The following is a 15,494-nucleotide window of genomic DNA, read 5'->3' as shown; positions in this document are numbered from 1 at the left end:
AAATTACAAAATGAGCAATAGAAAAGATGATGTGCTTTATTCCTCGTGAATAGCTTTCTGTAACACAGCCCTCAGCTATGTCAGTTAAGTAGGTCATGATTTATCAGCATTGGGACTTCCTACTTACAATCTGAGGGCAATAACCAGACCCACTAAACAACTGGGAGGAATGGTGTGGCTTGCCCTGTTGCCCAAGGTGATAAAACAGTCACTGCAAATGGTCATCTCTTAGTATGGTCTGTAATGCCAGAAGATTTGTGAAATGTTACCTCACACCAGTTTGTTCATCATATTTGGCAATTTTCAAACTCCTTTTCACCTCCCATAAAAAAAAAGATAGCTAATAAATGTGCTAGTTGCAGGTTATGAAAGTGCTACTTCAGAAGAGAGTGCTGCACACTCTGACCTGCCAAGTCTCAGTGATGGGAGGAGGGTTGCTGAGTATTCATGCCCGTTACCACTCAGAGCTCTTTGCTATTATCAGGTTTTCTGAAAAAAACAGAGATATTCACAGAAAATAGTAGAAAATTTCTGAAGTATTAGGAAATATTCATCATTATTTATGGAGGATTGTGCCTGTTTTACATTATTTGGTTGTCCCATGCTTCAGTGTTTTCAAATGTTTTGAAGTATTGTTTTCCATGTCCTTGTCTGACGTCTAATACTTTTGTTAACAGTTGGAGGATGAAGAGAGGAGAGGCAAACTGAACGAAGTTGTTAACTCTTTATACATCAGAGATGAGTCTAGAAAAGTGTCTAGCAGTTAATAACTGAATAAAGCAACCACAGGCACTGTAATAACTCACCTTTTTATTACTTAGGGTGGTAAATCATGGGTGCCCAGCAGCTGAAATAGATCCAGCTCTTGACTTCTGGCCAGTGTGCTGAGATTCAGCCTTACTTAAACCGAAAACACTCCAGTCAAACAGAGAAAATGATGAGCTGTGCCAGCAAACTCTTAGATTTTATATTTTAATAAGCCATGCTGGTAGCCTCTTCGTGTGCAGTTCCTAGCTTGTATTGGAAAACACCAGTGACTTTAGGGGGGAAAAAAACTGCATAGCAATGTTAAAACAACATTTGTGGTTAAAAGGTTATACCTTTTGTCAAATGTTCTTTTCTAAATTACCAATTTACCTACATTACACATGCCGTGCAGATTACACATGCTGAACAGATTATTTTTTATTTCTGTTGCCTGGCATCATCTTATAAATGAAAGAGCTTTATGAAGGTTCTGATGTGTTTATTATTAAGCAACAACGAGTCCTTTGCATACAAATAAATCAGCAGTTAGTGAGGCAGGGCAGTAACTGAGGGTTTGGATAGTGATGAGCTCTGAAAATAGAGGCTATGCTAAACTGCATTTTGTTGAGGTGATGTACAGGCCACGTGTTCCTACTTTGTAAGAAAGAAATATATATGAAACGGAGCTGCCAATACTGATGGAGTTGTACTGAAGAAAGTAGAAATGAATTCAGGATTACTCTGCAGGAAAGTACTTGTCTGTGACTTGGACAACGCATTGAAACTAGTGTCAGAGCCACGTGATAGTGTGGCCATGGTCAGTCTTTCATGCTAGTCCACTACCTCTTTGCAGAACTGGTCTTCAGCATTTTACCTCACTGGTACTTTCACTAGCAGTTACGGCTATGGAATAAGCACAGTATGAAAAGTATCACGAATAATTTACTTGGTATCTCAACATACTTTTATCCTTCTGCTTCCCATTTTTTCTGAATCTAACCCACTGATGTCTTTTCAAACATCTGTTGAGAATTTTGGTTTGTTGCGCCCAAGTCAAGACTGTGAAAATAGTTTTTTGTGAAGTATGATAATCTGCTTTGGGGATGGTAATTAAATTACTGGGAAACTGCAAATCTTTCTTCCTATCACCACTGGACTGTCAACACCTTCAAGAAGCAACTCCAGATAAGGATAGATCCAGTCTTGGTGTAACGTAGTGATTTCAAAGCCTTCAGCGTGTCGTGTAACTGGGGTGTGTGTGCAAACCACTGTAAGCAGGGTGGTTTGTTTTTTGCTTCTTTTTTTTTCTACATAAGTAAAGGCAGTATTTGATCAGGGTTGATGGGCATGGCCCACAGAAGTCTCAGTTGTAATCTGCTTCCCACCTTCCGTGTTCAGTACTTGGAGCAAAGTCTATGAGTATTGCAGATCAAAACTGATTTTTTTATCTGGACAGGTTTGCTTACTGATATTAATAATTGTTTAGCTAGTACACATCTGTTCAGTGTCCTGTATAACTGACTAATAATAGAACAAAATCAAAATGCAAACGTTATACATCAATTAAAACCCAAGCCCCTTTTTTAGTATTGAAAAACACACGTGGCAGAGACACAGACTCCTCTGTGTGGGCTTTGCAAATTCATGGACAGAAGACATTTTGCTCCAGAGACAATAGTCTAACACAAAACACCATGGATGCTAAAAGATGGTATAAGGAAACGGAGAAACAACTCCAGTTTTTGTGGTAGATATTTCCCACGTATTGCAGAACCATCAACTCCATTTTCTTTGCTATGTACAAAATTGAGGTTTTAATAGTTTTGCTGCATTGTTCTGCTGCATGTAATAAGTTAGAGCAGTAAAAGGCAAACAACATTCCAGAGATTTAATAACTTCAGAATCCTGATCCTCTTGATCATGCGTATTAATGTTTCTTGAGAGGAACCGGGGGATTTTTAGTTCATTAGTAAATAAAACTTAAAGCTCTTACCCAGAAATCTGCAGGCTTGGGTTATACAAAAGTGTATTTATTTTAAATATGCATTTGTATACATAATGCTTTCACTAGAAAAATAATCTAGAAAAATAACTATTTCAACAACCTTGGTTTCTAGTGCCAACTTTCAACACATTCCATTTACACTTTAGCTACTATTCTTTGCTAATAAAAAGGACTTATTTCAAACATGTTTTGCATTTATTGCATCTGTGAACACTATTTATTTTTTTTTGCTTGTTCACTTCTGATGGCTTAGGTTAGTGGTGAAGAAATGTATCGGAGCAGTGTCACATCTTTAAATCTCATCAGCTGAATTAGCATAAACGCCAGTATGCATTAATGTTCATAAGCGTCCTGCAGTGCAGGTTAATGAACAAGGGGATCCATGCGTTAAAGTTCTTGACTATGAAAATGTGGTCACAGATATCACACGTGGAGAACTTTAAGCCAGTTGTTTAGAACTGTGCCATCATCTGCTTTGTGGAGAAACTGCTGGTCTCCTCAAAACAACATCCATTAAAGTTATGGTGCAGAGAGTTTTGAAAACATCTTAGTAAGTTCTCTTAGATTAATAGCTAAATTATTCCCAATAACTCTTTGCTTTCTTATAATAGCAATAGGCAATGTAGACAGTGCCAATAAGGTGTAGCCAGGCAAATTTTCACTCATTTTTATTATACTTGGATTAAATTGCAATGGCTGGTGTGGGATTTTGGTCTAATACACAAAAATACACTCAAATCCTCCAGCGATTCTGTAGTAAAAAGGTGACAAACTTTATTCACTTGGTTAATTTGTGGTACTAAACAGCTGGTACTGCAGCCTTGAAAATGGTTTGAAACAATTTATGCATCAGAAGCAGTGCATGAATTGGACTAAGCATTGGAAGTTAGGGTGAATCATCAGCTCTGGAGTATCGCAAAACAATTGCCAAGAAAGAAAGGACTTTAAATTGTAATTGAAGTACAATTACACTATGAACTCCATTTAGTGTTGTTAACAAATCTCAAAGTTCGGTAAATATTTGTTTAAAAGTCAGTGTTTAATGTTATGCTAAGTGTATCTGCATCTGACATTGATAGAGTAAACCAACACTCCTCAGGAAGCACCGTCATCTGACTTCCAGCACGAGTCATGAAAATAAGCTGTAACCCAAAGTTACCATCATGAAGATTGTGTAATAGCCAAGAGTTTTTTAAAAATTATGTAATTTTTGAGGACTTTGCCAGCATCTCCTTATTTTTCATGCTTATGTATAGAAATGATGGATCTTGGTTGTGTGTGTTTGCTTCTGCTGTAGTACCTGGTTATCCGGGCCTTACACGTGGAGCTGCTGGGAACATAATTGATTCCATGTCTTAATTAATTTAGCCAGTAAATTGATTGCTGGAATCTGATTTCCTTAGCTGATAAGCTGCTGCCAGTAGCTTCAGTTTTGCCTGTTTCATGGAAAAGCTTGTGTTTGTAGTTCTCTGCTTGACTTCTGCCAAGCAATTGACAAAGCAGGCTTAAAGAGGACCTTTCCTTGCCCTTCCTTTGAAAAGTCCTCTTATTGCTCCCTGCCGTTTTCACTTGAATACAATTCAAATATTTTCAGAAGTAATTTTTAACAATTACACCTTTTGAAAAGTTTTCCTGTTCCCATCCTGTCATTTGGAGCTGTGATTCTCAAATGCATAATCCTGTAACTCTTCATCTAGGAGATGAGGTTGAACTGAGGTGGGAATCAACATCTTCTCCCAAATAACAGCAACAGGTTGAGAAGTTGTGGCCTTCCATTGCATGAGGGGAGGCTTAGGTTGGATATTTGGAAAAATTTATTCTCAGAAAGCGTGGTCGTGCACTGGCATACTGGCACTGGCCATCCAGGAAGGTGTTCACCATTCCTGGCTGTGTTCCAGAACCACAGAGACATGGAACTGAGGGACATGGGTAATGAGCATGGTGGGCTGGGCTGGGGTTGGGCTTGGGGATCCTAGAGATCCTTTCTAGCCTGAATGATTTTATGATTCTATCTTTTGTATTGTCTTAATCCCTCTGCTTTTGCTGTCGTTGCAAGCTTGACTGCTCAGTACTCCATTTTGTTGGGGGGTCTTGAGGCACCATTAAAAGTCTTTGGAAGTCTGGTTGAAAATGGTCAGCTCTGCAGCTGGAAGGGAAGCCTTCATGTGAAGGTCTGAAGTCCTCAGTCATCAGCTGGCTCAGGGTCAGTCCCATGGGAAGATTTTGCTTCAGAGAAAAAAATAAAGCTGTCAGAATGTTTTATTCTTGCATAAATATGATGAAAGTAAGTATATGGAAAAATATTTATAAAGTAGACTGGAAGAAAACAGCATGCTGGATTGCTGAAATTCACTGTAATTGGTCTAATATTTCTGTCTCGGCCACAAGCAAGTTTTTAGCTCCATGGAATCGAGTTCACAATCCAGAGAGTCACCATGGCCTGTTAATATTACACAGTGTTTTCTGATTTTTATTGTGCAGTGCAGAATAAATAACTCAGACATGTATGAAATAAGACAACAACTCTGTTTCTGCGTTGTCAGCCCTTGTAGAATTAATTTGACCTTAAAAATGAAGTCTAAAACACATTAATGTGTCATAAGTGTAAGCTAGGTTTGCAATGCTTGGAAGTTGCTGAAATTCAGATAATTGGCGTGACAGTCATGATTTGCTCTCATTAAGGTCACTCTGGCCTTTTAGGCAGTGGTCACAATACAAAACTTAGACTGACTAGCATTGTTTTATAGTAAGAATATTACTGCTTACAGTGGAGTTGAGTATTTGGCTTTGTTAGTGAACCGTACTGGCTTACAGGATAGTAAACTGTTGAAATGAAAACGCAGCTTAGGTAGTGTTTTTGTCTTTTAAATCTGCAGTAACTTGAATGTAATCTTATGCAAAATATATTCAGGAAATAGATGGAATAATCTGTTTGAGACATCAGTTTACTTAGTAGCTTTAAATTTCTGCTCGACTTGGTAACACGGTATTGCGCATTTTTGAAGAAAAATTTTTATTCATGTTTTGCATAAGGAATGATGCAGTTTGTGCTCATTGCTTATCTTTCTTTTCAAGATTCATCCCTGAGTCTTCTCTAACTTCACGTCACGATTGCATGTTAATGTGCCTCTCCCACCAATATCTGAGCTGCTTTCTGCACCTTCTGCAGTTCTGCTTCTAGTCTTGGTATGCATGGTGCATTGCAACAGTGAGTAATTGAAAGTTGCCTGAGTGACTGAAAGGGGTGTTTGAAACAGCCCAGAAGCGTTCTGGGTATGCACTTAATATTCTTAATTGTCAGTTCATGTTCTGGCTTCTTGGATCTGAAGCAGTCAAGAATTGCGCTGTCTTCAGAGGTGCAACTTCAAAAGAATTGTTGTAGCTCGTTTTGTCTTCTGGAAGAGCATCTAAAAGTGAAATAATACCTCTGTTGACCTCCCATCTTTAGGATTATATTCCACTTTGTGTGGTTTTAGCATCTTGACTTAGGATAAACTGGATATGGCTATAAGAAGTTGTTTCAGTGTCAGTGAACTAACATTTTCCCAGGAACTACTAGATTTGTTTGTATTGCATCCCTGAAAAGCAAGTCCTTGGAGAATTATCACTGTCATTTAAATCTATCCATTTGGCAGGTAGTTCTCCATCATAATATTACAGGATAATAAACTGAAGTAGATTAGAATAATCAAATTTTATGAGGGCTCAGAAATTCTCTAAGATTTTATACTCGCTGTTTTATGTGCCTCTCCCTCAGATGTTTCCAGAACAGTGAGCCATGCTCAGATTTGAGCATTGTTAATATAGACAATATATTTAACCTATTGCATTTGCAGGTAAGCAGAAGATTTTGCAGGTTGCTGCGAGTTATGCCTGAGAACCTACGAATTCTGTATGCACAAGAAAGGTTTTCCATTGGCCCCTTTTCATGTTTACTACTAGAATAATAAGAATCAAAACACAATGACTTATTGTTTCCGCATGGCACAGCAGGGTTAGCAGATTTTGAATGCATTTGTCAAGTGATTAGTCTGCTTGCTTCTAAAAGCTGAACTGCAGATCATAAGCCAGTTGAGTGATTTCAGGCACAAAGCCCAAAAGCTGTTTTTTGTGAGGTATCTTCAGGAGTTGCCCTCATTCTACTTCTAAGGCTATAATTCTTCCGTTGTATTTTATAAGAATCATTGATAATATTTAGATAAGAACATATTCCCTCTTAGAAACATTCTATTTTTGGAAAGCAATTTGAAAAGTTTTTTTTCTTGATAGAGTAACAGAACAGCAAAAAGTTGGCTGGTGGAGACTATCCTGACCATTTCACTGTACTGGCTTTTGTGACTTGTGCTTCCTGGGTTTTAATTAGGAGCTGATTTTTTTTCATGTTTCATTTTAACTGTACTCTTATTTTCATCTGAGTTGGTATTTGTATACCCCAAGGCATACTGGTCTTTCTTAATGTGTGAACGTAGTATGAAAGAAGCAATATGCAAAAAAGCACATTTCAACATACTGCTTTACATAATCATAGAATGGCCTGGGTTGAAAAGGATCACAGTGCTCATCCAGTTCCAACTCCCTGCTATGTGCAGGTCACCAACCAGCAGCCCAGGCTGCCCAGAGCCACATCCAGCCTGGCCTTGAATGCCTGCAGGGATGGGGCATCCACAGCCTCCTTGGGCAACCTGTGCCAGTGCCTCACCACCTCTGTGTGGAAAAACTTCCTCCTAATATCTAACACACAGGGGATGGGTGTCAGGCATCAGCTGGCATAGTGTTAAATATAAAGCAACCTTTATTTATGTGCTGCTTAGCAGAAGATATTTAATCTTAATTTATTTTTTCAATAACAATGTTGGAGCCCAATTTAGTTATATTTTCTATTTAATTCTCTATTTAAACCCATTCTGCTTGGGTTTAAATTATGACTGAAGGGGTCTTTATGACTGAAGGCAACGTATGCCTGATGTTGCCCCCAGAGCATAAGCAACCAAAAGCTGATTAAACTTAGGGTTGGTATTGTGGCAACAGAATTTCCTATTCACCTTCTTTAAAAGCTCTATTGTATGCCTGGGGTTATTTCACTGACACATAACATTTTGTGAATCCCTTTTCGGATGGGATTAAGTTATATCTATGTATTTAATTATTCTTGCAGAAGATTATTTTATCATGTAAGTTTCTATTTTTGGAATCAGTGGAAAAACATTCACTTAAACCAGGCAAATTTTTAGGTGTTTCGGCAACTGAGGGCTCTATCCTTCCTGTCAAAATACATTCTATGAATCAAGAATCAACATTTGTAGAAAAGCCCAGTCAAATACAAGTTTGTAGGATGGAATATATCTGGGCTTAAAGTTTTTCTGATGATAAACTTTGTTTACTGCCAAGCATCTATGCATGCAGTTTGTGCTTTGCATCTTTAGCTTCAAAGTCTGCATGATGCATATGACAGTGACTTTTCAAGATAATTGGTGTTTCCTTGATTACTCAGGAGGGCATTCTGCTGCCTGCAGGCAGTGCTCTACAGCTGTGCCACAATCCAAGGAGGTTTGACCTGCAGCATGGCTTGGCAAGCTCTGCTTCAGCAAGCACTTGGCTGCAGCGTTCAACAAATTTGCTAGAACCTGGGCAGTAATAACTGTTTAATGTAGCTATAGAGCTGGTGCTAGCATGGGTCTGATTCCAAGGAGGATAATGCAGTGACTGTGCTTGATGTAATGAGTAAAAGTAGACAAAGTGTGTAAAAATATGCCAAACAAGAACCAAGTTCAGCTGAGCCAGTGAGTCTATAGGGGAATTCAAGGTACAGTAGCTTTAGTTACTGTAAGAAATTGAAGCTGGGGCCAGGAACGCTTGCGAGCCAAAAGATGAACTCATCCACAGTATCAGGCTTCAGAATTATTTAAAAGCAGTGAACATCAGCAGTGAGCAGCTCTGAAAGTGCTCTTGGCAGGAGATTCTTTATGAAGGCTTGGCAGAAATCCAGGTCAGGACACAAACTTACAGTCAGCCTAGAAGTGCAGTAAATACAAACTTTCCAATTTGAGAAGTTAAAATAACTTTATGGCTGTGTCACCTCCAGGAGCTGCACTTGCACGTTTTTCCTCGGTGAACTTTGAGAAAGACGGAGAATGTGATAGAAGAGGTGGTGGGACGGGGAGCCTGTTGGGATGTCAGGAAGGTATTGGCAGCACATCAAAAACCTGATGGGTTTCAAAGGGGCGGAGAGGGCTACAGCGAAGTGCCTTTGACTTTAGTGTTTCATCTAAAGCGATTGCCAACCATAATTAGCAGAGAATGCAATCATAGCAAATACCGCGCAGATTTTCTTCCTTCAAACCGCTTTTTTCCTAGTTAAGCTTTAAGAAATACATTGTACTTTTAATGTTGGGAATCGAAACACAGATAAAAGAAATGAAGTCATTCCCAACTTTGTAAAACAGTCTTCATTAAGTTTCACATAGTAAATTCAAGCAATCAGCAGAAAAGTGGGAGTTACTGTGGATGAATAGGGGTACGTTCTAAGAGTGCCTTGCTACAAAAAGCATTTAATGACCCCCTTTGTCTTTACTGGAGCAGAAAGAAGAGCCAGAAGGGAGCGTTAAGCTTTTCCATAGTAAGGGTTACATTTGAATAGAGATTTGCCTTAGAAATCTCTTTGTATTCCTCCGGACTATTTGTTTAGCTTACATGTGGTGAGTTCAAAGGATACTTACATATGAAAAGCAGGTGAATTCTATTTCTCGGTCTTCAGTAAGCTTCAGGTATGTAAACTAAGGCAAGGCAGCAGTAGGTGACCAGTTTGCTTCCCAGAGCTGGTGCTGTGCTTTAGGTCTGTTGCCATTTGTGAAACATTCTGTAAAAGTTCTGTCTCTTTTTGTTCCCTTCTAAATAAAGACAGTTTTTGCCCATTAAGTAGCCACTGATTTGCACAACAGTTGGTTTGATTTGATGTTGAGTTGCGTGGAGCTTGGTGCAGTGGTTACTGTCCTTGTCCAGTCAAGGGAGCTTGGTGTGCTTAAACATGAATATGAACACACACCATGTTGTATCATGGGGCAGAGGTTGATGCAGTATTTACAGCTGGCTGGTTATACTTACCTGTGCTGTCTCTTCAGTCAGAATAATGTCCTGATCCCCCCCAAAAAAAAGGAATTTTTGAGTTGTCTGTAGGTGCCGATGTTCTAGTATTTCTGCTGTTGTTTGAATTTCTGTAGTTCTGTTTATGTAGTCATATTTCAGCTTCTGTGTTTGATGCTGACGTTGATAGCTATTTAAATCTGAAGTTCGGAAAAGTTCAAGATTTTTACCAGCATTTTGCAATAATATTATGAATTTCTATAGAAATTCTTTACTGTGAGGGTGATGAGACGCTGGAACAGATTGTCCTGAGAGGTTGTGAATGCCCCATCCCTGGAAGTTTTCAATACCTGGATGGGGCTGTGAGCAACCTGGGCTCGCCACCCAGTGGGAGGTGACCCTGCATATAGCAGAGGGTTGGACTTTGATGATCTTACAGGTCCCTTCCAACCCAAACCATTCTATGATTCTGTAGGAATTTATCCTGTAGTTGCTTCAGGCATGTATGTGAGACACATTCTCTCATTTACTTTGGAGTTTTCTAGCACTGTGGATCCAGTTTTTCTGACACATAGCAGCTGTATAAAGTTACTATTTAGCAACAGTAGAATCAATTGGATTCATGAATGTCATCTGAAATCATAAGAATGAGAAAGTTTTAACTGGTTCATCATTGCTCTTAGACTTCTGGTTGAGTGAAGTCTTAAGGGTTCTGTGGATTGAGTTAATGAGGCTCAAGAATGGTGCATACACCTGAAGGCTTCAGGAATTGCATTGAACCCACTGAGCTACTGTGTGCACTGCTGCCTCTATTCCTGCATCTGTAGAGCTTGGTGTCAGGCTTGAGCAATGGGCCTCTGTTCAGCCTTATTCTACTGGGGAAGCTCAAAACCTCGTATAAGTGAGGAAGAGAAGGGGTTGGCTCAGGGCATGAACCTGGAAAGATAAATTATCATCCCATGCTTACCTGACACAAAAAAGTATGGAGCATTTTGCTGGTTTTTTACCCATTTCCCCTGTCAGAGAAAGGGAGTGTTTTGGGCTGGTGGTTTTTGTAAAAGTGTGTAGTAATGAAATGCAGTATGGCAACAACAGGAAGACTTTTCTGGTCAGTTGTTTGAAATTATTTCCCAGATAAAGTTTCACTTCTGGCATTGGTCTCCAGTGAATATTAAATGAATGTGAATTCTGAAGTGAAGCAGTAGAGATACTTTCAATAATACTATACATTGCTGTTAGAAATGATTGATGCTTGATTTTTTTTTTTCCCCACACATTACTTTGCAAACTATATTTTCAACCATAATTCAAGAAAATAGATTTGCAGATCAGCTCTGCTTTCATCTGCTATTCATCTGTGGGCTGGTTTTATTACTTCAGGTAGTTTCCATTCTGCATATTGAAGTTAATTGCAAAAATTAAGATCATAGGGACAATTTATGTAACTAATTTTTATTGCTTCTGATTCTCTTTGCAGTTGATGAAGATGGTATTAAGGAACTGGGCAGAGTTAGAGTACTTCACAAGAGAACCATAATGCCTTACAGTGTGTACAAGAAGAGGAGGAAGGGGCCGAGCGATGAAGCCAGCGTTCAGCAATATGCAAGTTTGGTTGGACAGACATGTTCAGAAAGAATGTTGTTGTTTAGAAGTTGAGAAACCATTGAATGACATTTTGATGGCACAACCATCATTGATTGCACTGCCACTGGATGATGTAATGTAGTTGTGTGTTGGTATGCCTACTAAAGTAACAGTAAAGGTATATAACTGGGCTTGTGTGAATACATGGAACTGCGTTTAAAGACAACTCCAATGAATCTTTTGACAATATAGCAAGGCTTTAGCAATATCAGCTTAGAAAAACGTGCTTGCAATACATTTTAATTAAATAGTTCTTGCCTTTCTTTGCATTTTGAATAATCTTAAGTATCTAAGCAAAATGAAAAACAGGCTTTTTTTCTGCAGACAAAGGTTGGCTCTATTATCTCTATTAATAAATTTCTATTAATGAGAATTAAATCACAAGTGTTTTCAAATAGCAGCTTAGCTATCTGTTATATAAAATTGCCATTAAATTTGTACTCACATTTAAATGTTCTTAAACTATTGCAGGAGAATTGAGATCTCGTTACTTTCCAATTGGAAACCTGGCATGATTTAATTATATTTCAACACCGTATTTAAAAACAGGAAGAAATTATTTTCACTGCAAATTCTTCAGTTGTTTAATATAGCAGGTTAGCATCAGAGCATCTACTGAGTATGGAATCGTAGTTGATTCTCAGTGGCAGGAGATGCAGCGCTTTGGAAAACCTTCCCTTTCAGAGACAAAACAGAGTAGTTGCACTATAAATTTACCAAAGAGATGCAACCAAGTGTCACGGAGTTCTGTGAGGTTTTATGTTGTTGGTTATTTGTTTTATGCCTTATCCTTTATCTAGAAAGAGTGGATATTTTAATGCACAGCACTGATGTGCAATAGAGTTTGGGATATTCATCTTACAGCTCTTCAGTGCGCGTTTCAGAACTGTGCTAAAAACATGAGGTACCACTGCTGATGATCGTTGCAATTTTTTCAGCAGAGTTGTATGGGGAGACTCGCATATCCTATTCCTTGGTCTTTGTGACTGTTCTGCTTGTGCCACAGTGGCCCACGGGTTATTAACATCTTCAATTGAATATTTATCTTGGAAACAGAAAGATGTGATGTGTTACCAAAGCACTTTATTGCTGATATACTAATGCTTTCATTAGTGAACTGCATCCGTATCAAGTCATACAGAGGAAATAATATGGTTTTATATTCACCAACAACGTTATAAAGATCCCAGTGTGTTTGTAATTTGCTTATCTGGGGTGACACGAGCTACTATTTACCCTGAATCAACCTGAAGTTTCCTGTTAACCTTTGAAGAAGGAGAATCTTATTCAAGAATATATGTATACACGTTTCTTTTTCCCCAGAAGGAAATCAAATTCAACTCTAATCTCTGAAGGTTATGTCTTGTGTCAGTTGTGGGCTTGATTTAATTTTGAACCCTTGGCCAGTGTCATTAATCATTGATTTTTATGTGAAACAGCCACAAGAATGTAGAGATTCAAGTGTGTTGGGGATTTATTTTTTCCCATGTCAGTTTGGTCACTGCAGTATTACAGGTGATGAGTGCAAGTTCATCAGTAACCCTAAAATGTGTTAATTGCTATGTATTGTATCAATCTACTGCCACTTTGCAACAGAATTGGTTGTTTCTGCCAGCCTTGTAGCTGGATGAACTTGTGTTATCTGGAACAGCAAGGTTTCTGTGTGCTGAACAATCTGTGTCTGCCCACGTCTCACCTAAGCCTACTGCTACAAGACTACTGACTGCTATTTATGGCCGTTATAAGGAGTTGTTTACTGTGGGGAAAATACCTCTTACCACTTGGTGAAATGTTGGAATAGTGTAACATTTTCTGCCTATGCTGTGTGTTGAAATGTGGTGATGCCCGTAGAGCTTAAAAACAAAACGGAAACCTGTTTGTTTGATATAAAATCAGTCAAAAGGCACAAAGAAAATCCACTATGATTTTCAAAATGTTAAAGGTAATAAAACTCATTTACTGAAGGATTTGCTGAACCTGGGAGTTCTTTACTATGAGAGTAGGAGGTGCTGGAACAGCTGCCCAGAGAGGCTGTGGATGCCCCGTCCCTGGAGGTGTTCAAGGCCAGGATGGATGGGGCCCTGGGCAGCCTGGGCTGGTATTACATGTGGAGGTTGGTGGCCCTGCATGTAATATGGAGGGTTGGAGCTTCATGATCCTTGAGGTCCCTTCCAACCCAAGCCATTCTCTGAATTACAAGGGAGCAGACTTACGTTAACATCCAGAGCTTGGAAGAGCTCTGTCCCCTGTGCCCAATGTTTATTGCTGATTTGCCTTCCATGGATGTGAAAGACTTTTTTTCTGATCCTCTTTTCTCATCAGGAGCTTTTAGGGACTACAGTTAAAGAAAAGTGAGGTATGTACAAAAATGAGAATGGAGTACAACTTGAAGTTGTCGTAAGTGCGACAACAAAATGTAAACGACCATTTCCTGTGAGTTTCTAACATGGTGCTTTCATTTTCTGACCTCCACTGAAACTGCAACGAGATGGGATTTTGATTCTTATTGATAAAATTAAAAAAAAAGTCAAAATTGAGATGAATTCAGAAATTGAGCTCATCTGATGCAGCATGCTGCTATCTGACATGCTTTGTTGGTGTTGCTTTAGAAGGAAGTTAGCACAGTATTTTCCAGGGCTATTTTAGAGGTGGAACGGAGTCCTGAAGATAAAACTCTCTAAGCTTTGGCGTTGATTTCAGTGGAGCTGAAAATTCACCACTACTTTAATTTTACTTAATGAGATTTCACATAGAATTATTAAAGATATTTAATTTAGTACCAAATACTTTATAAGGATTTGTTTTAGTGTAATTGGTTTGTGAGAGTTAATATCTAAAGTAAGGTTGCCTTGTTATCTATTGCTAAATGAGCATAAAATGGTGGTAAGAAAATGCAGAGCTGTGACCAATGCTAAAAAAAAATATCATGCCTTGTTTTAATTGGAAATAAGTGGGGAGCTTATGCATTTCCAGCATCAACACATTTCAGTGAATGCAAAAGAATTCGCATGTTGAGCTTGTAATTGCTTTTCAGCAGACCTGTTTGACTTGTAAGTATAGCAAATAAAGCTATTTCTAGTCTCTGTGAGTTATCATAAATAATTAACAGCTTTGAGTGTGACTTCCATCTTACTTCGTAGGAATTAATTATCCTGATTGTTGAAAAGCATCCGGTGAACAGCAAAACTGGAGAAGTCAAAGAGCAGCAGCGATTAGAAGGTGTGCAAATCAATTCAAAATGTTTGCCCATATTTTAGAACTAAATTTTACCTCTATGTAGGCAGTGTAGTTAAGAGTTGACTTGTATGCCTTGAAGCAGAAGCTCTATTTTTTTCCTCTGAGTAGAATAAAATAAAGCTGTAGGCTTTTCACAGAAGGAGAGTAAATAGAACTACTGACTAATTAGGTTATATATACTATTTCCAATAGGCTGAAATAAGCAGCCCAGAAATAGGAATTATGTGCTATTCTCCGCAACGATGACCCAACACTGATTCATTTTCCTTCTGGATGGGGCAGAATTCCAGCTAACTCTGGGTTCCTGAGTTAGCTTTCATCAAAACGCAGTGCCACCATGGCTCAGAGTTTGGTGTGCCAAGGCATGTAGTGATGCAGTGCACGACGTGCTGCCAGGTCCCTGCATAGTCCTGGGAACGGTTACTTCTCAGTGGGCCTCTCTAGCTGTCACTCTTTTTGAAGCTGAGCCACTCTGCCTGTGTATTGCTGAGTTCCCTCATCCTGCTCATCCCAGATTATCCTTCAGTCATGTGTGATGTATTCTCTGCAGTCTTTCCTTCCCACCCAAGCCTTCCCATGTGTTAACATTTCTCCTCCCTCAGTTGATCCCATTGCAGGGCTGCACTGTGAAGGATGCAGACAGTTCTTAGGACAGAGACCATCATCACCTTCCAGAAGCACTGCAGCCACATATTGTACCCACCGTGTTTATAAAGCTGGACCTTCAGAGCTGCTTGCTTATAACATCACATACCGAGCATAAAGAAAAGTCAGATTACAT

General features: G+C 39.0%; 1 protein-coding gene across 5 annotated transcripts in view; it reads left to right on the top strand.

The window, feature by feature from the left end:
* Positions 1-13,440, top strand: part of ATE1 (arginyltransferase 1) — a 69,848-nt gene extending 56,408 nt beyond the window's left edge. For all 5 annotated transcript variants that reach the window (XM_042863782.1, XM_042863783.1, XM_042863781.1 and 2 more), the window contains one exon: positions 11,310-13,440. In XM_042863782.1, coding sequence (XP_042719716.1) covers positions 11,310-11,488 — 179 coding nt within the window. In that variant the 3' untranslated portion in view covers positions 11,489-13,440. The remainder of the gene's footprint in view (positions 1-11,309) is intronic.
* Positions 13,441-15,494: the final 2,054 nt, after the last annotated feature.

This window comes from Lagopus leucura, unplaced genomic scaffold (assembly GCF_019238085.1).
Source record: "Lagopus leucura isolate 7727_CA_CO unplaced genomic scaffold, USGS_WTPT01 Super-Scaffold_741, whole genome shotgun sequence".
In the NCBI taxonomy this organism is placed as follows: domain Eukaryota; kingdom Metazoa; phylum Chordata; class Aves; order Galliformes; family Phasianidae; genus Lagopus; species Lagopus leucura.
The sequence above is the reverse complement of the archived record's forward strand: the minus strand, read 5'-3'. Positions and strand labels throughout refer to the sequence as shown.